Source organism: Monodon monoceros, unplaced genomic scaffold, assembly GCF_005190385.1.
Source record: "Monodon monoceros isolate NGI ecotype Baffin Bay Population unplaced genomic scaffold, NGI_Narwhal_1 Super_Scaffold_18, whole genome shotgun sequence".
Classification (NCBI taxonomy): Eukaryota; Metazoa; Chordata; class Mammalia; order Artiodactyla; family Monodontidae; genus Monodon; species Monodon monoceros.
The window spans coordinates 69,664,972-69,692,508 of record NW_021703774.1 but is presented as its reverse complement, the minus strand read 5'-3'; the positions used below and the strand labels follow the sequence as shown (position 1 = coordinate 69,692,508).

General features: G+C 37.5%; 1 protein-coding gene and 1 non-coding gene across 2 annotated transcripts in view; one reads left to right on the top strand and one right to left on the bottom strand.

Moving 5' to 3' along the window:
* Positions 1-27,537, bottom strand: part of ASH1L (ASH1 like histone lysine methyltransferase) — a 214,098-nt gene that overhangs the window by 103,122 nt on the left and 83,439 nt on the right. Inside the window, 2 exon segments of the mRNA XM_029227664.1 lie at positions 9,637-9,816; positions 21,231-21,972. Coding sequence (XP_029083497.1) covers positions 9,637-9,816; positions 21,231-21,972 — 922 coding nt within the window.
* Positions 862-972, top strand: LOC114900192. The gene has a single exon (XR_003794797.1). It is a non-coding gene; the product is annotated as a U5 spliceosomal RNA (small nuclear RNA).

Here is a 27,537-nt window from a genome sequence, read left to right as displayed (position 1 = left end):
AAAAAATATTCAGGGCTTCCCTGGTGGCGCAGTGGTTGGGAGTCCGCCTGCCGATGCAGGGGACACGGGTTCGTGCCCCGGTCAGGGAGGATCCCGCGTGCCGCGGAGCGGCTGGGCCCGTAAGCCATGGCCGCTGGGCCTGCGCGTCCGGAGCCTGTGCTCTGCAGCGGGAGAGGCCACAACAGTGAGAGGCCCGTGTACAGCAAAAAAAAAAAAAAACAAAGCCAAAATATTCACCAAACATCAGAGGACCCAAAATATATGAAGGAAACACTGACAGAATTTAAGAGAGAAACAGACAGTTGTACAATAACTGTTGGCAGAACAACAACACAGAAGATCAGTAAGTATTAGAACAACATTATAAACCAATCAGATCTAACAGAAATAGAAATAACACTCTACCCAACAACAGCAGATTACATAGTCTTCTCAAGTGCACATGAAACATTCTTTAGGACAGACCATATGTTAGGCTACAAAATAAGTCAATAAATTAAAAAGGATTGAAACCATACAGAATATCTTTTCTGATCACAAAGGAATGAAACTAGACATGAAGGAAAACTGAAAAATTCACTTATGTGTGGAAATTAAACAACATACTCTACTCTTAAGCAACCAATGGGTCAAATAAAAAAATCAAAAGGGAAACTGGAAAATACTTTGAAATGAATGAAAACAAAAACAGAACAAAACTTACGTGATGCAGTAAACGCAGTGCTAAGAGGAAAATTTTTATGTGAAAACACATAAATTAAAAGAGAAGAAAGATCCCAAATCACTAACTAACTATACAATGAATACTCAGTGGTACAGCCACTGTGGAAAAGTTTGGTGGTTCTTTTAAAAGCTGCATGTATACTCGTGCTTCTCTTCATCATCTAATGTATCTTTTGCCTTTTACTAAAGATTCATCTGGGGAGGGAAAAGCATGACTGCTGCTACAATTTTTTGAGGCCTTCTGGGGATAAACAAAAGGAATTAAAAGTAAAAATAAAAATAAATAAAAGCTAAATGTAGAATTACCATATGGTCTAGCAATTTCACCCCTAAGTTTATACACAAAGGACTGAAAACAGGGACCTGAACAGATAAATGTATGCCAATGTTCACTGCAGCATTGTTCACAATACCCAAAGGCAGAAACAACCAAAGTGCCCGTTAACAGAGAAACAAAATGTGCTATCTACATACAATGGAATATTACTCAGCCATAAAAAGGAATGAAGTTCTGATACATGCTACAACATGAATGAAAGTTAAAGAGATGTTAAATAAAATAATCCAGACCCAAAAACACAAATACTGTGTATGCTTCCATTTACATGGAGTACCCAGAAGAGGCAAATTATAGAGACTGAAAGTACATTAGACATTTATTATGTGCTGTGGAGAGTTTTAGAAGGAGTGGGGAGTTTTTGCTTAATTATTATAGAGTTTCTGTTTGAGGTAATGAAAAAATTTTGGAAATAGACAGTGGTAAATGTTGTACAACATGGTGAATGTAATTAACACCACTGAAGTGTAACCTTAAAAATAGCTAAAATTTTATAAGAATTTTACAATTTAAAAAATTAATAATGTAATATACCAAAAACTATTGACTTGTACACTTGAAATAGGTTAGCTGTATGATATGTGAATTACATCTCAATAAAACTATTTATAAAAAAAAAGAGGATAGGAAACATCTTTTAGGAGACAGGAAACAACTCTTTCGGAGAGTGAGACGCAGAAGAAACAACTAAGATTTACTTTGAGTGCCTATTGTATGCCAGTGGTTTTACATATATCATCACACTTGGGTAGCGTGGATGCGATATCAGAATTCATACTTTAGAAACAAAACAATTCAGTTTGAGATGACGAAAATGTTCTGGAGGTGGATAGTGGTGTTGTCAGCACAACAAGGTAATGTACTTAATGCTACCGAATGGTGCACTTAAAATGATTAAAATAGTAAATTTTATGCCATGTATATTTAACCACAATATAGTTAATTAAAAAATTTAAAACATGAAGCTACTCTTGTTTTAAAAAATGTTACTCTGGACATTGGTCCTGGCAATGATTTTTTTGGATATGATACCAAAAGCAAAGGCATGAAAAGCAAAGATAAGCAAACTAAGAAGCTTCTGCACAGCACAGGAAACCATCAACAAAACGAAAACTACTAAACGGGAGAAAATATCTGCAAATTATATCTGACAAGGGGTTAATATCCAAAATTTATAAAGGACTCACTCATACAACTCAAGAGCCAAAAACCCAAACAATCTGATCAAAATATAGGCAGATGGTCTAGACGTTTTTCCAAAGAAGACACACAGAAGACCAACAAGTACATGAAAATATGTTCAATATCACTATCAGGCAAATGCGAATCAAAACCACAATGAGCTATCACCTCACACCTGTCAGAATGGCTATTATCAAAAAGACAAGAAATAACAAGTGTTGTTGAGGCTGTGGAGAAAAGGGAACCCTTGTGCACTGCTGGTGGGGATGTAAATTGGCACAGCCACTATGGAAAGCAGTATGGAGGTTCCCCAAAAATTAAAACTAGAACTACCATACGATCTAACAATTCCACTTCTGGGTATTTATCTGAAGAAAACAAAAACACTACCTTCAAAAGATATCTGCACCTTCATGTTCACTGCAGCATTATTTACAATAGCCAAGATAAGGAAACAACCTAAGTGTCCATTGAGAGATGAATGGATAAAGAAAATGCTATATATGTAAGCATATACACACAAACACACATACACAAATACACAATGGACTATTATTCAGTCATACAAAGAATGAAATCTTGCCATTTGCGAGAATATAGACAGACCTTGAGGGCATTACGCTAAGTGAAGTAAGTCAGACAGAGAAAGACAAATACGGAATGATCTCGCCTGTATGTGGAACAAACAAATGAGGGAGTTCCCTGGTGGTCCAGGGGTTAAGAATCCGTCTTCCAATGCAGGGGATGCAGGTTCGATCCCTGGTGGGGGAACTAAGATCCCACATGCCACGGGGTAACTAAGCCCGCGGGCCACAACTAAAGAGAAGCCTACAGCCGCAATGAAGAGCCCAAATGTTGCAACGAAAGATCCTGCATGCCGCAACGAAGATGCCTCATGTTGCAACTAAGACCCAATGCAACCAAAATTAAATAAGTAAATATTAAACAAAAAGCAAAGGACAAACAAATGAACACCCCCCCTACACACACACACACACACACACACACACACACACACACACACACTCCGGCAACCAAGCTCACAGACACAGAGAACAGACTGGTGGTTGCCAGAGGCAAGAGGTACAAAATGGGTGAATGGAGTCAAAAGCTACAAACTTCCAGTTATGAAAGAAGTAAGTTATGGTCATGTAGTATACAGCATGGTAACTATAGTTAATAATACTGTATTGCATATATGAAAGTTGCTAAGAGAGTATGTTGCAAAAGTTATCATCATAAGGAAAAAAGTTTTTTTTTTTTTTGTGGTACGCGGGCCTCTCACTGTTGTGGCTTTTCCCGTTGCGGAGCACAGGCTCCGGACGCACAGGCTCAGCGGCCATGGCTCACGGGCCCAGCTGCTCCGCGGCATGTGGGATCTTCCCGGACCGGGGCACGAACACACGTCCCCTGCATCGGCAGGCGGACTCTCAACCACTGCGCCACCAGGGAAGCCCAGAAAAAAAGTTTTTTAACTATGCATAGTGACAGTTTAACCAGACTTATTGTGGTGATTATTTTGCAATATTCACAAATACCTAATCATTATGTTATACATCTGAAGCCACTATAATTTTGTATGTTAATTATACTGCAATAAATAAATAAATACTTCACTCAAGTTATTTTCATCATTTTCTTAGTGATTGAGATAAAAGCAGGTAAACTGAAATTTTCACCTTGTTTTGCTAAAAATGGTCTGTGTGACTTGAGCAAGTCATTTAACCTTTTAATAGCTTCAGTTTCTCATCTGTCAAATAAAGGGTTAGGTCTAGCTGAAATGAGGGAGGCTGAGTGTGGATGGGAACAAGGGACATATGGGAATCCCTGAACTTTCTGTTCCATTTTGCCTAAAACTGCTCTAAAAAATAGAGTTTATTAACAAATAAAAATTCAAAACCACTTCATACAGGGAATGGTGTGAGGTTCAGCATTCATTCAGTCCACACTCCTATATTTAAATTGAATTTAGAACCTAGAATGTTCCTAAAGCATTTCAGGGGAAAATTAACCATATTCTGGTGTTTAATCCAACCTTAACCACTAGATTATCTATAACAAATAAATTTTAATCCACTACCCTTTGAGCCTCAGTTTCTGACAAGCAGCATGATTCAGTGGTAAAACAAGAATGGTGAGACCTCTAAGTGTTCAAAACCCCAGTAATGATTTCGATGATAAATTTTATAAACTTAGTAAGTTCCTTAACTTTTCTGTGTCAATTTCTTAAATAGTAGATAGTAACCCTTACTTTACCATTTCCCACAGATTTAATACGAAAGCATTCTGAAAATTTAAATAATATATCAAATGTAAGATGGCACCATGCTTTCATTTTATTTCCAAAGATACATACTATTTTGAGGAAATGACAGCTAAGTGTAAACATTATGTGTTATACATGTAATATAAATAATAATATAGTATTATATAATATATAATAAATACATCTATATTTTACATATATAATTCCCATGCAAACAAGCAATATTCTGTAAGCTTGAAAATTAGTTATCCCATTTCCTGTAATAGATTTAGTGCTCAAAAGTAGCCCATAAATCAAAGGAAGTATATGAGGAGAGTTTCTTATTTTAAAAAACTTAGAAGTCACAGTATCTGAGAGCCAGGATAACCTTAAGATATGAACTGTGTAGTTCAACAGCTTCACTTTGTACATCAAGCTTCATTTTTACCACTCCCAGAGAAACTAAGTAATCTGCCCAAAACGTTACACGACAGTGGCAGTACTTTTAGGAGTACTAAAAGTAGAAACCTTACCCCACAAACGTAGAACTAAGGAGGGCTCCCTTCAAAGTAGTGTTAATTTTTCGATATTTTGCTCTTCACCATAATGTATACTCTAAAGTCTGAAGTTCACTCTCCAATTCACCTGATTTATATATGATATTTCATATTCTTAAAACTCCTATTAGATAAAATGTAAATTCCAAAAGTAATACAGCATTTTTATAACTTCACGCAATAAAGACACATAGAAAATAAAAAGTAAAAACCTCATTACCCCATTCCAAATCCTATAACCTAGAAGGGTATAGCAGGCACAATAATATGCAACCCCCTCCCCAAATCAAAATCCCCAGAAGCTGCGAATATGTAGAAGAAATTGAGGTTTCTAATCTGTTGATTTTGAGATAGGGAGATTATTCTGGATTATCTGGCTGGGCCCAACTTACTCACAAGGGTCCTTATAAATGGAAGAGGAACAAAAATGAGGCAGTCAGTGGAAAAAAAAAAAGTGAAAACAGAACCAATGTTGAAGTGATTCAATGTGAGGATTCAACTTGTCACTGCTGGTTCTGAAGACAGAAGGGGCCCCAAGCCAAGGAATTCTGGAAAGGCAACAAAAAGAATTCTACCCTAGAGCCTCCAGAAGGAACACACAGCTATGCTAACACCTTGATTTTAGCCTAGAGAGATCCATTTCGACTATAAATTTGACTTGCTTTAAGCAACTTAAATAATTTATTACAGCAGGCATAGAAAACTAATACACAGGTTAATAGTTTGATGACTATAATACTAAGACATTCTTTGGTGCCTATATACATGTACATAGTAATAGAGGTTTTCTTAAACCAAGGAGTACTGGCTGTACCACTTTTATCTGGTGTATTAATGACATCATCACACACCTAGGAATACAAAAAAAACCATCAGGATCATCACTAACTCTAGCCCAATCCTTTCATCCAATCAGTCTTTAATTCATTTCAATTTTAATGTAAAAAATGTTCAAGAGTCCACCCTTTCCAACATCCAGCCACCTTAGATATCACCTCAGCTCATGACATGACTTCTATCCTGGAGAACCACAAAGGTGTCCTGCTTCCTAACTGGTCTTCTAACTTCTAATATTTCCTCATCTAATTAATTTCCCATACTGATACTGGAGTCTAATCTTGATCCAATTTTAACTCAATCACACCCTCCCCTCACAGTTCTTTAAAACCTATAATGATTTATATAAAAAAGAGTAAACTTGCAATGTCCTTGTACCATTCTGTGATCCAAAAAAACAAATTTCCCTAACATGGAGGACTTTTAGGGCAATGAAACTATTCTGTGACACTACTGTGGTAGATACATGTCATTATACATTTACCAAAACCCATAGAAAGCACAGCACCAAGAGTGAACCCTAATGCCTACTATGAACTTTGGGTGATACTGTGTCAATACAGGTTCATTGATTGTAATAAAGGTACCACTGTGGTGCAGGATGTCCATAGTAGGGGATGTTGTGCATGCATAAGGACAGGGGGTATATGCAAAATCTCTATACTTTCCAACAATTCTGTTGTGAACCTAAAACTGCTCTGAATAATTGTTTATTAATTTAAAAAACAAAACAAACAATCCCCACCCCAATTGCTACCAACAAAAAACAGCCAGCCCACAAAAATATACTGGCTTCACAGTTTGTAAGAATGCACACGTGTATTATTTGACCTGTTTTAAAAGATATTCCAAGGGCTTCCCTGGTGGCGCAGTGGTTGAGAGTCCGCCTACTGATGCAGGGGACGCAGGTTCGTGCCCTGGTCCGGGAGGATCCCACATGCCGCGGAGCGGCTGGGCCCGTGAGCCATGGCCGCTGAGCCTGCGTGTCCGGAACCTGTGCTGCGCAGCTGGAGAGGCCACAACAGTGAGAGGCCCGCGTACCGAAAAAAATAAAATAAAAAATATCCAAAATAAACCATTTTCTTCTCATTTATTTCTATGAGATGAAGAGCTAGTTCTAACATAAACAAGGTCCTTTTCAGAGTGAAAGACTTTTATCTGACTAGAGACATTTTAAAACACTAATGTAGTTGATGATACTGATCTTTTGAGGAACAGTCTGATTTTATTATTAATCTCTCATTTTTAGGAATTTAATCTAGAAGAAATATATTAGTCAAAAAGTAGAAGTAAAACTTTAACTACAGTGAGTTCCCTGGTGGTCCGGTGGCTAAGACTCTACGCTCCCAAAGCAGGGAGCACGGGTTCGATCGCTGGTCAGGGAACTAGATCCCACATGCCGCAACGAAGATCCCGCACTTGGCAACGAAGAACCCACATGCTGCAACTAAGACCCGGCATAACCAAATATATAAAAAAAAAAAAACCCAAAACCAGAAACCAAAGCTTGAAATATAGTTTTTAGCGGAGAACTTTATACCTGCTTTTCTATTCAGCAAAAACATTCCTTTAAAATCGTAACTGTATTAGATCTTCCCCAAATGCATTTTCATTTTCTCATTTGTAGTGACAATGCTAATTTTCTTTCAGGCTTTGTCACCTGAAATAATGACCATTATTTCTCAGCCTTCCCTGTGGCTGAAGTATGGTTACACGACTATGTTTCAGTCAGTAACTGTAAATGAGGTTTTGAAGTTTCCTTTCTTAGTCAGACTAAGAAAGGTAAGTCTATGGTAAGTCTATGAATTACCATAGACTTGGTGGTCTAAGTAACAAAATTTTATTTCTCACTGTTCTGGAGGCTGGGAAGTCCAAGATCAGGGCTGGGTTCTAAGTGAGAGCCCTCTTCCTGGCTTGCAGATACTGCTTTCTTGTTGTATACTCACAGAGTAGAGAGAGAAATCATCTCTCTCTGTGTCTCTCTTTATAAGGATGTTAATCTCATTCAGGAGGGCTCCACCCAAATAACCTATAATTATTCAATACTTCCCAAAGGCCCCATCTCTAAATATCATCACACTGGGGATTAGGGGTTCAATATATGAAATTTCAGGGGAACACATTCACTCCATAATGCTTCCTTACAAAGAAGGTACAATACTTGTTTTTTACTCCCTTTTCCTCTTTTATCCTCTCTGTAATGAAGACCTTATGGCAGTTATGTTGGAACAAAAGGTAACCATAGGAACGCAAGCTTAGTGTTGAAATGGAAGAACAGAAAAAAAGGAGTCTAGGTCCCTGAAGACACTGTGAAGATACCATGTTAACTCTGAACTGTGTACTTCACAACTTTTTTTAAATTAAAGGAAAATAAATGTTTATCTTTAAAAAGTCTTGGTTATTTGAGAGGGTTTCTTATCATTGGCAGCTGAAACTAAGCCTAACTAATAAAACGTTTTCATGACCCAAGCAGCAGAAATGGAGTACAAAGAGTTTATGTGATATCTACCTCAGTGGCAAATTAATGAAAGATCTTTTCAATGCAAAATAAAGTGTTGTGATTTATATGTTGATCACTTTAACTATACCAAGTCAGATGTATCTCTAAAATGTAACTGTTCCTCTTTCAATTTCATTCTTTTCTTGCCTAAATTCAAGAATTCCTCATGACCTTTTGATGGATACTGTGAATTTCTGGCATTAGTAACTCTCTCATTCATTTTCCACTCTGTTGCCAGAGTTATTATTATTATTTTTTTTGCAGTACATGGGCCTCTCACTGTTGTGGCCTCTCCCGCTGCGGAGCACAGGCTCTGGACGTGCAGGCTCAGCGGCCATGGCTCACAGGTCTAGCCGCTCCGCGGCATGTGGGATCTTCCCGGACCGGGACACGAACCCATATCCCCTGCATTGGCAGGCGAACTCTGAACCACGGCGCCACCAGGGAAGCCCAGCCAGAGTTATCTTAAAACACAAATTTGCACTTCCTTTTCTAAAAATAGTATTTTAAATTTCCTATAGCTTAGTGGGATAAATATCTTAAGAGTCAGTAAAGTCCACGGTCCCTATCACACAATGCTTATTTTCCACAACACCGTATTTCAGAAAAAGTGAACTTCTGAGTTGTTCTAATACATGAAAAGTCTTCGCATCCTAGTATGTGCCCTGGTACATGCTATCCTAACTGGAATGCCCTTCTCCATCTTGCAAACTACTGCTGAATGTCCAAAACCTAACTCAAGTATACTCTGTGAACTACTTCTTAATGAATGATATAGTGAGTTGATAGCTCTCTGAGGTTTTAAAATGTTTCCATCAGAGGACTTATCAAGCTGAACTTTCCCAACGGAATATGAAATTCTTAAAAATAAGAAGTATTTTACTCATCTGGCAAATAGTTTGGAACACAGCATTTAACAAATGAGGAATGAATGTAGAAAACCATCAAGATCATTTTAGATACAAGCAGAGTGTCCCTTTTCTTAATTTCAATTAACAAAACAGGCATCATTAGAATCCAAACTACAGAAATATAATCTAGAAAGGCAGAGAGAAGATAAAGATCAGGGAAAATAATTAGCCCCAAACAACATATCATGAGTACAGTGAACACTGAGGTGTTTGTGATGAGATTTGTATTTGTGTATATTACATTTGTATTGTTTTTTGTTTTTCTTGATAGTCAAAGTATTATTTAAAACATGGAAGAATGACAGGTCTTTAAAGGATGTCAGCTGATAGGTACCACTACTTACTCTGTAGTTTTGTAAACATCAGAATACAGCCCTGCTTTCTGATACTTCTTCTTTGGGGGACGTGGGGCCTTCTTTTCTCTTGGGATGAGAGAAAGCACAGGCTGCAAGGTACTTTCAGGTTCGGGAGGTTTGGCTGGGGTTTCAGGAGGACTGGGAATCTCAACTGCTGCTTCAGTAAAGCTAGAAAGAGAAGTTTAAAGATAATTTTATGGTGAAATTTTTTTCCTACAAATAATTATCTATTTAAAAAAACATTAGAGCAATTATAAAAAGAGACATGTGGACTTCCTCATCTGGTCATGCTGGAGTAACAGATACCAGATTTCTGTCCTCCTGACAGAAACTAATAGAAACACGGCAAAGTACAATAAACCTGAAGTAAGTTTATGAAACAATTATCAGACACTGGACAACAGCGACTATAGCACTGTGATCCCTGAGAAAATTGGAAATAAAATAGAAAGAGATGATTCCTATAACCACTTTGCCTTTACAAGGACTGAGGTAGAGGGAGTAGAGCCAAAGCAGAGAATGGCCAACTTAATGAGTTGAAAAGAGATCAGAATATGGAGAGGCTGAGGTAGTTAGAATTTGTGAGGCAGAGTACTGGAGTGGAGAAAGCTATGGAGAAAAATAACTCTAGAAATCTGTGTAAGGGTCTCCTTTAGTACATTGCTAAATACTAAGCTTGTGTATGTGCAAGGTGAAATTCCATAAGGCTGGACAAAGAACCACCAGAGTATTATAACCTAAACAATTTCCAGAGCTCCCACATGATGACAGATACTCAGATTCCACTAGGGAGAGTGAAAGACACTACCCAACACTGTGGGCATTCAATAGAGATCCCAGAGGGTAACATTATCCATTTTTGTAGGGCTCAACTATCTCTGGAATAAAAGCCAGCTCTAATAAAGCTTAAAAACTATCTTCAAAAGAATCCAAACCAATCCACAAGTAACTTAACTGCCTACCAAAATAAAATCGAACATATAGAAAAGAACAAAAAACATACACACAATAATGTGACATTTACAATATTAAAAAATTCAAAATGAAAAAAAAGAGCAATGACCAAAATTTTTCTAAATTTGATAAAAAGTATAAACCCAAAGTTCCAAGAAGCTAAACAAACCAGAAGCAATATAAACTAAAAAAAAAATCAAGTATGGCATATCATAATAAACTTCCTGAAAACTACTGATGAAGAAAATAAAAAGAGCCAGAGAAAAAATACACAGTCTATACAGGAGTACAAAAATAAGAATGAACGCAGATTTCATGTCTGAAATAATGCAAGCCAGAAGGCAATGAAAAGACATCTGGAAGTGCTAAAAGGAAGGGGAGGGGAGGAGCCTGTCAAAAGAGAATTCTAAATCAATCAAAAACATCTTTAAAAATTAAGGTGAATATAGTTCCAGGCAAAGATGGAATAGACACTTCTACCTATCCTCCCATTAAGTACAACTAAAAACCCTTGAAATTATATATAAAATAAACATAAGCACACAGATTGGCTAGGTACCTTGGGACCTAAGCAATGACGTATCAGGGAATTTCCTAGATTTTCTTTTTGCCTCATACTTAATAGTGAAAGACTGAATACAGTTTCCCAAATATCAATGAAAAGACAAATGTCTGCTCTCATAACTTAAATTCAACATCAGTTAAAGGTCGTAGCCAGTGCAAAAGGACAATAAAAAGAAAAAAATATAGAAGTGTGAGTCCTCCAATTTTGTTCTTTTTCTTCAAGATTGTTTTGGCTATTTGGAATCCCTTGAGATTCCTCATGAATTTTAGGATGGATTTTTCTATTTCACAGAAAACATCACTGGGATTTTAATACGGATTGCACTGAATCTGTAGATCACTTTGGGTAGTACTGATACCTTAAGTCTTCCACCCCATAAACACAGGCTTTTCTTTTTCTTGCCTAACTGCTCTGGTTAGGAATTTCAACACAAAATTGTACTGAAGCGGCAAAAGTGGGCTTCCTTTCCTAGTTTCTGATAATAGTGGAAAACCTCTGTCTTTCACCACTGAAGTTGTCAGCTGTGGGTTTTTTACATATAGCTTTTATTAGGTTGAGGTAGTTTCTTTTTATTCCTAGATTGCTAGCTTTTTATCATGAACATGTGTTAGATTTTTGTCAAAAATTTTCTGCATTTACTGATAGGACCTTGTGATATTTCTTCTTTAGCCTGTTAACGTGATTTTCAAATGTTGAACAAGTTTTGTATAACTGGGATAAATCTTACTTAGTTATGAGATGGATTGGCTTCATATTTTATTTTTTCCTATTCTCCTTATAGCCAAATTCATTTTTTCTGTGCCTTACCTTATGTTTCTTCCTCCTAAAATCAAAAATGTTTTCTGCTTTCCTGCTTATATGTGTCTGTATATATTCTACATATATAAACTCTTCAAGTGCCATGTTTCTCCAAGTTCTGTCTATAGACCATGTATATCAGAATCACCTTGGGGGCTTTAAAGGAAATGCAAATGCCTACTCATAGAATTTTAAAAATTCTTATTAAGGAGATCTGAGATGGACACTTCCTAACCTTGCTGGTCCCTAATACCCGACACTGTGCACTCTCATTACAAGAGCATCCTTCTTATCCCACTTGGGCTCTGACACCGTAGGCTGGGTTAACATTCCCTTGCCCTCGCCCCATAACCCAACTCTTCACCTCAAGAAGCCTCCAACACCCAGCTCAGGGTCACCATGGTTTCCACATCCCATACAGATACCTACCAAATGGCTTTAAGACTGAATTCTTCAGGAAAGAAAAGAGAAAGAAGAGGAGGTAAGGTATTTTAAAATATGGCTTTATGGGAATTCCCTGGCAGTCCAGTGGTTAGGACTCAGCGCTTTCACTGCCATGGCCTGGGTTCAATCCCTGGTCAGGGAACTAAGATCTCACAAGCCACGTGGCACAGCCAAAAAATTTAAAAATAAATAAAATAAAATATGGCTTATGATATATTTATCTACATTAAGACAATACATTGTTTATTTTGGTGGCTTTTTTTTTTGCTTTATAAAAACAAAATCAGTTAGTGTATCATTTTTAGGGTCTTGTTTCTTTCATTTAATCTTGTCTAAGACTCATTCATTATCATTACATGTCAGTTATAATTCATTAATTTTTATTACCATATCATATTCCATTGTACAAAAAACTATAATATACTTATTCCTTTTCCTGTTAATCTGGGATATTTCCAGTTTCTATATATTATAATCAATCTTGCTACTACTTTTCCAAAAAAATGCTTTCTGGTGATCATTGGGCAGGAGTTTTCCTAAGCTGTGTAAAAGGTAATTGCTGGATCATACTGGGTTGTTTTGAAATACTTTTTTGGTTACATACTCTGGATACCAAAAATGTATAAATTATATCTTTTTTTTTTTTTTTTTTTTTTGCAGTACACGGGCCTCTCACTGTTGTGGGCTCTCCCGTTGTGGAGCACGGGACGCGCAGGCTCAGCGGCCATGGCTCACGGGCCCAGCCACTCCGCGGCATGTGGGATCTTCCCAGACCGGGGCACGAACCCGCGTCCCCTGCATCGGCAGGCAGACTCTCAACCACTGCGCCACCAGGGAAGCCCTATAAATTATATCTTATAAATTTCTTCTCCCAGTTTGTAGCAAGTCTTCATACATTTATTCGGATGATGTTTGATAAACGGAAATTCTTAGTTTTAATAATAATGCAGTATATCAATCTTTACCTGTATGCTTACTGCTTTTGATATCTTGTTTATGAACTCCTTTCTGAGAAACAAGGTCATAAAGTTTTCCTCCTTCTGTATTAGCCTTTAAAAGTTTGAAGGCTTGCTTTTTACACTTATGTATTTATTTAACCAACTGGGAACTGATTTTTATACATGGATTAAGACAGAATCCAATTTCATTCCCATTCCTATGCAATATCAACTTCTGGGGCACCATTTATTGAATATAATTTTATTTCCTTATTGATATGTAGTGTCACCTCCATCATATAGCAAGCTTGCATGTATGGATCCGTTTCTCTTATCCAATTCTATATTCAGTTCCACGCTAGCTCAATATACCATAGCTTAAAATTAAGTCTTGGGGCAAATCCATTGTTTCATTCAGTGATTCCATTCCTACGTATATACCCTAGAGGAATTAGTGTCCATATCCACCAGTGAACATTAGAGGAATGTTAAGAGCAGCATTTTTGGGTAATAGTGTCAAAATGAAAATAACCCAACAGTAAAACAGAAAAACTCTATATCTGCATCAACATGGATGGATCTAGAGATTATCATACTCATCGAAGTAAGTCAGAAAGAGAAAGACAAATACCATATGTTATCACTTACATGTGGAATCTAAAATAAGACACAAATGAACCTATCTACAAAACAGAAACAGACTCACAGACATAGAGAACAGACTTGTGGTTGCCAAGGGGGAGGAGAGGTGGGGAAGGAAAGGATTGGGAGTTTGGGATTAGCAAGTGCAAACTAGTATATATAGGATGGATAAACAAGATCCTACAGGTCCTATAGCACAGGCAACTATATTCAATATCCTGTGATAAACCATAAATAGAAAAGAATATGAAAAAAAATATATGTATAACTGAGTCACTTTGCTGTACAGCAGAAATTAACACATTGTAAATCAACTATACTTCAAAAAAATTTTTAAAAAAGGAAGACTATTACATACAAACAATGGATAACTATAAAATAACAAAAAGGGGGTAACTACAGCAACATGCAACAACAGAGATGGTTTTACATTTTATATGTTGAGCAAAAAAGGTGAGGCACAAAAGCATATGTCCTGTATAATTCCATTTCAGTGAAGTTCAGGAAGGATAAACTAAACTATATTGTCTACATTGAATACTTAAATGGTATGAAAAAAGGTAAAATTCAGGAGATTGATTATAGCTACTGGCAAGGAAGTGGTGTATGACTGGGAAAGAACATGGGATGCTACCAATGTTCTATATGTTCACCTGTTCTGTATCTACATAGGTGTTAACTTTATAAAAAAATTTTTTAGGGCTTCCGTGGTGGCACAGTGGTTAAGAATCTGCCTGCCAATACAGGGGACATGGGTTCAAGCCCTGGCCCAGGAAGATCCCACATGCTGCGGAGCAACTAAGCCTGTGCTCTGCAACAAGAGAAGCCACCGTAATGAGAAGCCCGCGCACCCACCACGAGAGAAAGGCTGCGCACAGCAACGAAGACCCAATGCTGCCAAAAACAAATAAATAAATTTATTAAAAATAATTTTTTAAACTGGTTACTTCTATTTATATACTTTATGTGTGTGTATTCCTCTTCAAACTCCCTTCATATTCTCTAAAGAGTTTTAATGAGACTGAAATGATCTTTTTAAAGAGAGATAGAACCCTCTTTTAAACCTGGTCCTGGTGCTTTCGTGTGGCAAGACGTTGTAGATTCAATTTACATTACAGAAGCACAAAGGGTATTTCTTTCTGAGTAGGTATTTTTCCTAGGAAAACAGCACATACGTTTCAACTGAGTTTTACAATTTGTTGGGCATAAAGTTCTTAGAGTACTCACATTTTAATCTCTCATATATAGCTTATTTCCTTTTTAGTTCCTAATTTTATTATTCCCTTTCTCTTCCTTTATTGATCAACCTTACCGGAAGTTTGTATATTTTATTCGTTATCATTAGTATTACAAACTTTGGTCTTCAGTGACTCTCTCTACTGTACCTTAGCTTTATTTTGTTAATTTAATGTATATGTTTTATCTCTGTCCTTTACATTTTGGGGCTTATTCTCATTTTTCTAATTTCTTTTCTTTTTTAAATAAATTAAAAATTTTTGGCTGCAATGGGTCTTCGTTGCTGCACACGGGCTTTCCCTAGTTGCGGCAAGGGGGGGGTTACGCTTCGTTAGAGTGTGCAGGCTGCTCATTGCGGTGGCTTCTCTTGTTGTGGAGCACAGGCTCCAGGTGCACGGGCTTCAGTAGTTGTTGCTCGCGGGCTTAGTTGCTCCGCGGCACGTGGAATCTTCCCGGACCAAGGCTCAAACCCGTGTTCCTTTCATTAGCAGGCGGATTCTTAACCACTGTGCCACCAGGGAAGTCCCATTGTTTTTAGAATTTCTTAATTGGACTCTTTGTAACCAAGAAGGACCCTATGGGGTCTTCCCAGGACAGACCCCTCCCCTATATCCTCTGCTTATTTCCTCTCTGAAGTACCTAGATAATAGTATCTGATGCACATTTCCTGAAGTTGTTTTACAGATGCTAAAACCAAATGGGAGAAATTACTTACTTGATGATCATAAGCACCACAGACCTACTGGCACCTAAGGATTGATAATCTTAACCTCTGTGACACCACCCTGTTACCTCACCATCAACCAATTGCAGATTTGTGCATGAGCTGATCATATACCTGGGATGCCCCTCCCTCACCTTGCCTTTAAAGATGCTTTCCTAAGCCCAGAGATAAATCCATGCACTTATGGTCACCTAATCTATGACAAAGGAGGCAAGAATATACAATGGAGAAAAGACAGCCTCTTCGATAAGTGGTGCTGGGAAAACTGGACAGCTACATGTAAAAGAATGAAATCAGAACACTCCCTAACACCATACACAAAAATAAACTCAAAATGGATTAAAGACCTGAATGCAAGGCAGACACTATAAAACTCTTAGAGGAAAACATAGGCAGAAAAGTCTTTGACATAAATAACAGTAAGATCTTTTTAGACCCACTTCCTAGAGTAATGAAAATAAAAACAAAAATAAACAAAAGGGACCTAATTAAACTTAAAAGCTTTTGCACAGCAAAGGAAGCCATAAACAAGACGAAAAGACAACCGTGAGAATGGGAGAAAATATTCGCAAATGAAGCAGGTGAGAAAAGATTAACCTCCAAATTATACAAACAGCTCATGCAGCTCACTATGAGAAAGACAAACAACCCAATCAAAAAATGGGCAGAAGACCTAAATAGACATTTCTCCAAAGAAGACATACAGATGGCCAACAAACACATGAAAGGATGCTCAACATCACTAATTATTAGAGAAATGCAAATCAAAACTACAATGAGGTGTCACCTCACGCTGGTCAGAATGGCCATCATCAAAAATTCTACAAACAATAAATGCTGGAGAGGGTGTGGAGAAAAGGGAACCCTCTTGCACTGCTGGGAATGTAAATTGATATGGCCACCTATGGAGAACAGTATGGTGGGTTCCTTAAAAAACTATATATAGAACTACCATATGACCCAGCAACCATAAATGAAAAAAAGACACATGCACCCCAATGTTCACTGCAGCACTATTTACAATAGCCAGGATACGGAAGCAACCTAAATGTCCATCAACAGAAGAATGGATAAAGAAGATGTGGTACATATATACAATGGAATATTACTCAGCCATAAAAAGGAACAAAACTGGGTCATTTGTAGAGAAGTGGACGGACCTAGAGACTGTCATGAAGAGTGAAGTAACTCAGAAAGAGAAAAACAAATATCGTATATTAACGCATATATGTGGAGTCTAGAAAAATGGTACAGATGATCTTATTTGCAAAGCAGAAATAGAGACAAAGATGTAGAGAACAAACGAATGGATACCAAGAGCGAAAGGAGGGAGGTGGGATGAATTGGGAGATTGGGATTGACATATATACACTATCAATATCATGTATAAAATAGATAACTAATGAGAACCTACTGTATATAGCTCAGGGAACTCTACTCAATGCTCTGTGGTGATCTAAATGGGAAGGAAATCCAAAAAAGAGGGGATATATGTATATGTATAGCTGATTCACTTTGCTGTACAGCAGAAACTAACACAACATTGTAGAGAACTATACTCCACTAAAGATTAATTTTAAAAATTAAAGATAAAAATGTTTTCCTAAAACCCATCAGGGAATTCGGGCTTTTTAAGCACTACCTGTCCTGAACTCCTTGCTTGGCATCCTGTAATAAATGCTGCACTTTCCCTCACCACAACCTGGTATCATTAGTTTGGCTTTACTGTGTACCAGCGAGCAGACACAAGTTTTGTTTGGTAATATCCTCATTCATAAATTTTCAGCATTCTTGAAAATAATATAAGCATTAACGGCTTATAAAATAATATAAGCATTAATGGCTATGAATCTCCCTCTAGTACCTCTTTAGATACATCCCAAATTTCAATATGTAGCACAGTATTTACTCAGTTCTAAATATTTTAAATATTTTAATTATTTTATTTTTTTACACGAGCTTAAAAATTTTTTCTTTTTTCCTTTTAGATCCAGGATTTGAACCCAGGTTTTTCTGAATCTAGAACCCAGCTCATAATCATTACAATATTCTTTTGCATTCTGGTTTGTTATTAATCAATGAATAGTGATCAAACTCTTTAACATGGTGTACAAGGACCTCTGCAAGATCTGGTCCCTACCACCTTTTCTCTAGACCCATTTGACACCATACTACTCTAATTAATGTGTTTTGGACGCAAAACGTTTCTTTCATTTCCCTGAACCTGCCATGATTTTTCATACTTACCAGTCTAAAATGTACGCTCTGGTGTTGCTCCTCTAAATAACAAATAAAGTCTGTTCTTCAGATTTTACCTTAGTCATTACTTCCACAAAAAAACTGAGTCAATTACCTCTAATATAAGCTCATAAACCTAAATAATTCTTCATAATAGTTAGAATGTAAGAACCATGAGGACAGGGAGTATTTATATATTTGCTTACAACTGTATTTACCCTCAGCACATGAAATAATTTTGCAATAAATAATTTAGAAATAAATGAAGAGGGACTTCCCTGGTGGTGCAGTGGTTAAGAATCTGCCTGCCAATGCAGGTGACATGGGTTCGAGCCCTGGTCCAGGAAGATCCCACATGCTGCGGAGCAACTAAGCCTGTGTGCCACAAATACTGCGCTGTGCTCTAGAGCCTGAGAGCCACAACTACTGAGCCCACGTGACACAACTAGTGAAGCCTGCACGCCTGGAGCTCATGCTCCACAGCAAGAGAAGCCACTGCAGTGAGAAGCCCGTACACTGCAACGAAGAGTAGCCCCTGCTTGCTCCAAGTAGAGAAAGACGGTGTGCAGCACCGAAGACCCAACGCAGCCAAAAATAAATAAATAATTTAAAAAATAAAATAAAATAAAGAAACAAATGAACAAACTCCTGCTATATAACAAGTGCTACAGTAGGTTCCAGTTCGAGCAAGGTGAAAAACTGTTGCTATCTCTGGGAACTCACTGTGCCATGTCCTTATCTACACAATCTCTTGAGGGTGGAAACTGTATCTTTCTCTTTATAATCTCCTCAAATTCCAGAATATAATTTTGTGGAAAATAAGTGTTTAATGTTGCTGACTAATGCTACTAGAACTTGCTGGAACAGAAGGGCTCATCTGAAATAAAGCCTTTTTTCTGAGGCGCGTTTTTAACATGACCCTTCCTAAAGTGATTGGTTAAGATGTCTCAAATTGTCACTTTCTTACTATAGCGAAGAAAAAGTTATTCTGTTTGTAGGTATTTTAAAAGCCTCAGTAATGAAAACAGAAATAACAGATTGATAACAAAACAGACTGATGGGAAGAGAATATAAAAATATAAAAGAAGACCCTAAGACCAAAGATATTTAAGAATTTATTATATGATAAAGGTATCATTTCAAACAAGTAGGGAAATGATGATCAATTAATAGTGCTAAGACCGTCATGTAAAAATACAAAAAATTGGGCTTCCCTGGTGGCGCAGTGGCTGAGAGTCTGCCTGCCGATGCAGGCGACACAGGTTCGTGTCCCGGTCCAGGAAGATCCCACATGCCGCGGAGCGGCTGGGCCCATGAGCCACGGCCGCTGAGCCTGCGCATCCAGAGCCTGTGTTCCGCAACGGGAGAGGCCACAACGGTGTGAGGCCCGTGTACCGCAAAAAAAACCCAAAAAAACAAAAAATTTAAATCTCTTAATTAAATTTTTTCCCCTTTCAAAGAAAAAAACCTTCACAAAAATCCAATGGGAATATAAATTATAGACACTACATATAAAACAAAAATGCTTACAAATCTGCAACCTTGATAAATAACTGGCAATAAACATAGCACTAACTCATACCTTATACAAGAGTAAATTTCAGCTGATTTAAGACCTATATGTAAAAAAGTAATATGTAACCCTGTGAAGGAGAATAATTAAATTATGATATATTCTTAACATGCAATAAGGTAATTCTATATGTACTAAATGACAAGATCGCCAAGATTATAAAGAGAAAAGTTGTTACAAAATTAAGTATAATATGTATGTTACCACTTATATAAAATAACAGTTTTGCATATGCACGTATTTGTAAATGCATACGAAAAGTATTAAAGGATACACAATATATTAACAGTCTTATCCATGAAAATAGGATTTGAGAAGAAATGAGATCATGTGAAGAGACTTTAACTCGTGAATCAGTAAACTTCTAGTTTCAATGATTTATTTATGAGTGTGTATTCTCAGGAAAGAAATTTAAATCCCATATATTCTCTATAAAAAAAGTATTTTTTCATAGATGTATGCATAGAGAGCTACGAAAAACTTCTGTAAACAGAGGTGGTCCAGTGGTTAAGACTGCGTGCTTCCACGGCAGGGAACACGGGTTCCATCCCTGGTCAGGGAACTAAGATCCCATATGCCACATGGAGAGGCCAAAAAATAAATAAGTAAAATAAAAATCAAATATTCCTTCAGGGAAAGAATCTGGTTGGATATGTAACAAAAGGATTAAATGGTCTTCTCGGGGGTGGGGGTGGGGGGTGATTTTTGACCTCTGCCCTACACCTTTTGGGGAAAAGTAAAAATATAAAAAAGAAACTATTAAAAAACAATCTAGGGGCTTCCCTGGTAGTGCACTAATTAAGCATCTGCCTGCCAATGCAGGGGACATGGGTTAGAGCCCTGGTCCGGGAAGATCCCACATGCCGCGGAGCAACTAAGCCCGTGCACCACAATTACTGAGTCTGCGCTCTAGAGCCCGCGAGCCACAACTACAGAAGCCCAAGCGCCTAGTGCCCGTGCTCTGCAATGAGAAGCCACCACAATGAGAAGCCACGCACTGCAACAAAGAGTAGCCCCCTCTCACTGCAACTAAAGAAAGCCCACGTGCAGCAACAAAGACCCAATGCAGCCATAAATTATTTAATTAATTAAGAAAAAAATCTAACACACAGAAAGACTTAAAAAATGTATTTGACGATAGGGATGAAAAGTTTTAGAGCACCAAGGAGATAAAATAGTGTGATAGTAAAAATAATTCCACTCATATTTATACACTGGATAAAACACACAATCTCTCTGGGTCTTGATTTCCTCATCTGTATAATAAGGGCCTTGTGTTAGATTGTTACATTCCCCCATGCTTCTTATTTACAATTTTGGACAGCCATAAGAACGAACACTTAAAACAAAAAAGAACAGGTCTTATATAGTAAAAGGTTGTTAGACTAAATGAACAATTCAGCTGCACAGATATGTTACATTTGTGCATAAACTAGTTTCATCTACTCAAAATGTTAAACAAGAAATTACCTTTTAGTATTTTCTTGTTCTTCTTCTTCTGGGAATGGCTTCTGCTTTTTCTTGGTCTGTTCTTCCAACAGCCAACTTTTCCTCTTCAATCCCTTTTTATGTTCTGAGTTCAGGTTTACACTCTGAACGACAGCTTCAATGACATCTGTAACTGTATCAGGGCCAAGGTGCAGTGCTGTTCCTTCTTCACCTTCATTTAATTCTGGGCTGACAAACTGGGCAGCTTGGAATGCTTGCATTGATACCACAGCCTGGAGGGGACATTTCCGAGGTCGACCTGGCCTGCGTTTCACAAAGTTATTCCCTGTCCTGGCCTGTCTTTGAAGTTTTTTGGCTTTTAAAATTTTATTGACGTGGTCTAGGTTTTTCTTGGTGGCCAAGATTTTGTCATAATTGCACATTTTCCGAGCTTGGCGCTGCATAGCTTCTACTACACTTCTCTTGATATGATGGGGGGAATGGCTGCTGGGCAACTTTTCAGAAAGGAGTGAGATGCTACTACTGCAAGAGTCACTGGGGACTGCAGGCACTAGAAGGCTGTCTGGTTTTCCCAGGGTTCGCTCCTTGCTGTGGCTATGGACTGGACTGGAGGAAGGTGGCACAGAGGCAGATGCGATCACAGCATCAATATTCTTCTCCAGGGGCTCTTGGTCCTCATGTTGTACCAGCCGCTGCAGCAGACTATCCACAGAGTCATCCCCAGAAGAAACCAATCTTGGACTTCGAGACGGAACTCCGTTCACTAAATAAGACAACAAATCACACATGATAAAAACTGAACACAACTGGTTATTTAAATAACTTTACAAAGAATAAAGGACAAGGAATACCACTCTATTTTTCATAGCAAGATTAAATATCATAATATTGGGTTGGCCAAAAAAGTGCCTTCGGTTTTTAAGTAAAAATAAAAGACACATTTTTCCACCAAGAACTTTATTGAACAACGTATCCACTCTTTTGTTCCACTACCTTCTGCCATTTTTCAGGCAACTTCATAATTCCATCTTCCCAAAACTTTTTATCTTTTTGAGCAAAGAACTGTTCCAGGTGCCTTTTACAGTCTTCCAGGGAATAGAAATTTTTTCCATTAAGAGAATTTAGTAAAGACCTAAATAAATGGAAATCCGAAGGTGCAATGTTTGGTGAATACGGAGGATGAATCAGAACTTCCCAGACAAGCTGTAAGAGTTTTTGCCTGGTCATCAAAGAAACATGTGGTCTTGGTTATCCTGATGGAAGATTATGCGTTTTCTGCTGACTAATTCTGGATCATCAATTGCTGCTTTCAGTTGGTCTAACTGGGAGAAGTATTTGTTGGAATTACTCGTTTTGTTTTCCAGAAGGAGTTCATAATAGAGGACTCCCTTCCAATCCCACCATATATACAACATCACCATCTTTGGATGAAGACTGGCCTTAGATGTGGTTGGCGGTGGTTCATTTCGCTTGCCCCATGATCTCTTCCATTCCACATTATTGTTCAGTATCCACTTTTCATCGCCCGTCACAATGTGTTTTGAAAATGGAACATTTTCGTTATGTTCAGTAGAGATTCGCACGTGGAAATACGGTCAAGAAGGGTTTTTTTCGCTTAACTTATGTGGAATCCAAACATCGCAGCAATTCACATAACCAAGCTGATGCGAATGATTTTCAACACTTGATTTAGATATTTTGAGTATGGCGGCTATCTCCCACATGGTATAGTGTTGACTGTTCTCAATTAATGTCTCGATTTGATCGCTATCAACTTCAACTGGTCTACCCGACCGTGGAGCATCGTCCAGTGAGAAATCTCCAGCACGAAACTTCACAAACCATTTCTGACACGTTCGATCACTCACAGCACCTTCTCCAACCACCGCACAAATCTTTTTTTGCATTTCAGTTGCGTTTTTACCTTTCTTGAAATAATAAAGCATAATATGCCGAAAATGTTGCTTTTTTCCTTCCATCTTCAATATTAAAATGGCTGCACAAAAATTCACCAATTTTGATGAGTCTTTTTTTATTTTTTTAAGAATTTATTTATTTTTGGCTGCGTTGGGTCTTCGTTACTACACGCAGTCTTTCTCTAGTTGCGGCGAGAGGGGGCTACTCTTCGTTGAGGTGCGTGGGTTTCTTATCACGGTGGCTTCTCTTGCTGCAGAGCACGGGCTTTAGGCACACAGGCTTCAGTAGTTGTGGCACACAGGCTCAGTAGTTGTGGCTTGCGGGCTCTAGAGCGCAGGCTCAGTAGTTGTGGCACATGGATTCAGTAGCTCCGTGGCATGTGGGATCTTCCCGGACCAGGGATAGAACCCATGTCCCCTGCGTTGGCAGGCGGTTTCTTAACTACTGCGCCATAAAGGAAGTCCTGATAAGTCTTTTTTTAAATGTACGCTGATATGACAACTGTCACATACAATCTAACAAAATTGTTTTGAATGAAGTTAAAAACAACTAAGTGCTACTAGAGCCATCTTGCAGAAAAAACCGAACGAACCTTTTGGCCAGCCCAATACCATATGCATTTGTCTTTCACAGGCAAGTTGATAGTTTCCTGAATAGGGTACATTACAGTACCCACAATAAATTCAAAGTTGACCCATGTTTCCCTAATAAAACGTGGTGGGTCAAAAAAACAATTCTCACTCTCTGAGACGAGGAGCAGAAAGAATAGAGCTTATTTCTTTAAAAATGAAGGTCCAGTTAAGAGACTCAACAGCTAAATATTGAATAAAGAACTAAACTTTAAATACATATATTTCTAGTCCAGTGCTTTTTCTGACAATGTTTTAAGTGCAAAGGAATATAAGTGAAATTCTCACCAGGGAAGCCCGGTTCAGCGGTTTTTTGGACAGATATCTTAGGAATTTTTCTATAGATCATATCACCTGTAAGCAGATATTTTTTTTCTTCTTCCTATCTGTATGCCTTTTATTTCTAAAAATCAGGTTTTTAAAATAATTAAAAATGGATGTTAGATTTTGGCAAATGTTTTCTCTTTACCTAGATGATTATGATTTTCTCACTGTTAATTTCGTAAAATACACTAATTGATTTTCTAATGTTAATTCAACCTTGCATTCCTGAAATAAACCCACGTGGTCATGGTATGCTATACATTCAACATACTGGAGTCAATCTGATAATATTTTGTACCGTTTGCATTCATGCTTAATAGTGTGTAGTTTTCTGGTAATGTGTTGCTTGGTTTCAGAATCAGGGTAATGCTGGCCTTCATAAAATGCATTGGGAAAATGCTCCTACTTTCTGGAATAGTTTTTATATACTTATTATTATTTTTTCCTTAAATAGTCATGATTGAAGCTATTTGGGCTTTGAGTTTTCATTGTAGAATGGTTTTAAACTGCAAGTTGAATTTCTTAAATAGATGTAGGGCTCTTTAGGCTATTTATTCTTGAGTTTTAGTAGCTGGTGTTTTTCAAAGAATGTGCTCTTTTTTATCAAATTTATTGGCATAAAACTGTTCATTATGCTCCCTTATTGTCCTGTTATGGTATGTAGCAATTGCACTGATATCCTCTCTTTCATTCCTGATACTGCTAATTCAATTTCCTTTTTCTTAATCCTTTCAGCTACAGTTCTCCTTTTAAAAAATTTTTTTTCGATAAACCAGTATAAGCTTTCATTGATTAATGTTTTCTGTTTATTTTTGCTCTTATATTTATCATTTTTCTGCCATCTAATTTGGGTTTAATTTGTTCTAATGTCTTTAGCTTCCTAAAGGTGAGAGTTTGGGCTTAGACCTTTTTTGTTTAATAATGTAACTTTGTAAAGCTAAAAACAGACTTAGCTATACTCCATAAAATTTTTATGTGTTTTCATTTTTATTTAATTTAAAAGATTTTCTAATTTTGTCTGTGATTTCCTCTTTGACTTATGGGCTATTTAGAAGTGTGTTGTTAACTTTTCACTTATTTGGGGAACGTCAAGATATCCTGTGTTACTGAATTCTAATTCTAATTCAATTCCATTGTGTTCTTAAAATATATTCTGTACGATTTCAAACTTTTAAAGTTTATTAAGATGTTTTATGGTCCAGAATATGATGCTATCTTGATATAATTCCACATGAACTTCAAAAGAAAAGGGTGTTTTATATTTATTTACTGAAAATTTCTTGAACTCTTCATTCCTTTGGTAGAGCCATGTTTCCATCTACTATGATTTTTCTGTTTGAAGAACATTTCTACTACCGTAAACCTGCTGGCAACCAATTCCTTAAGCTTGTTTTTCTGATAATGTTTATTTTGTCTTCATTTCTGAAGGGTATTTCACTGGTTATAGAATATTAAATTGATAGGTTTTTTTTTCCCCTTCCAGCATTTTAAAGACATTATTTTTATTGTCTTCTGTCTTACAACATCTCTGACAATCCATCTGCTGTGATTCGTTCCAGTGTTCCTCTGTATACTATGTGTTTTCTTGTCTCTTTGCTTTTGCTGGTTAATTTTAAGTTCTCTTAACCACCAGTTTTAAGAAATTTGACAATGATGTCCCTTGATTTCTGTATGTTTGTGTATCCTGCTTGGGATTTGTGGGACTTCATGGATCTATGGGCTGATAACGTTCATTAAGTGTGAAAAAGTTCTGAGGATTATTTCTTCAAATATTTTTTATTCCTCCTTATAAGACTCAGATCCTATGTATGTTGGCCCTGCTGATACTGTATCACAGGTCACTGAAATTCTATTCATTTTATATTATTTTTTCCCCCCACTTCTACACTTCTTTTCAGATAGATTTTATTAGTATTTCTGCAAGTTCAAAGATCTTTTCTTCTGTAGTGTCTAATCTGCTGTTATCCCATTCAGTGAAATTTTCATTTCAGATATTTATCACCTAAAGAAGTTAACATTAGATTTTAAAAATATCTTCCATTTTTACTATTCGCTATATTCATATTTTCCTTTAAATTCTCAAAGATAGCTGTTTTAATGTACTTGTCTGTTAATTCCATCACATGTTATTTCTGTGGCAGTTCCCACTGACTGATTTTTACTCCACTAAGTCATACTTTCTTGCTTCTTGGCATGTCTATTAATTTTTGATTGGATGCTGGACACTGTAATGATACACTGTTAAATGCTCAGATTTTGCTGTCTTCCTTTTTTTAACATGTTAAGTTGGAGAAATTGAATATACATAGTTTCTGGTTGATTTATTTGCCTTTCAATTGCAAAATAAAGGCTGCCATTCCTGGGCTGCTGGAGTAAATAAGAATGCTAGGTCAACCAAGATGGTGGATACATTGATCAAGAAAAACTTAGCTTTATACTGAACGGAAATTAAGCTTGCCTTTGGCTCTGCAAGGCAACTGGGGGCGCGACCAACCTACAACAAATTTTAATTAATTTTTTTCTTTGTCTCACAGGCAATATAAATCTGCATGAGAGACAGAAGGTGAGTATGAGCTTGTGTTCAGAAACTCGTTTTTCTGCTCCACCCAAAGCTAAAACTGAAACAAGGATCTAGCTTCTGTGATAGATGTGTTTCTATTTGCTCTTACACTGGTGTCACCATTAAGGAGTTACACATCTATGCAGGGAAATCTGATGTGAACTTCTGTCTGCTGGAGTTCTAGGCTTCGTCCTTTGTCTCTTATACCTGAATGCGTTCCAATAACCAGGCTCTATACCACCAGGACTCAAGCAGATGTTAAGTAGCTCTAATGCTCTTTATGTGTGTTGAATCAAGCTTTCTGAAAGTTTCTGGTTTTCTATTTACGCATTTCAAAGTTCAGCAAATGTTTTAAGAAATGTTTTCCACATTTTATGTAGTGTTTTTAGTTCTTGGTACCAAGAAGTTTGTTTGCTCTGCACATCTAATCTACCACACTACTGGAAATAAAGAGGTCTAATCTATTCCAATACTACCTAAATTCTAACAGTCCCCTTTCCTCATCTCAAGCCTCCAAATTGCTCTAACTTTACCTCTACCTGCAAACTGTTTTAAAAAATCTTTTCCCCAGGACTTCCCTGGTGGAGCAGTGGTTAAGAATCTGCCTGCCAATGCAGGGGACACGGGTTTGAGCCCTGGTCCGAGAAGATCCTACATGCTGTGGAGCAACTAAGCCTGTGAGCCACAACTACTAAGCCTGCGCTCTAGAGCCCGCGAGCCACAACTACTGAAGCTTGCATGCCTAGAGCCCGTGCTCCGCAAGAAGAGACGCCACTGCAATGAGAAGCCCGTGCTCCACAACAAAGAATAGCCCCTGCTTGCCACAACTAGAGAAAGCCCGTGTGCAGCAACGAAGACTGAACGCAGCCAAAAAAACCAAAAACCACTTTTCCCCAAT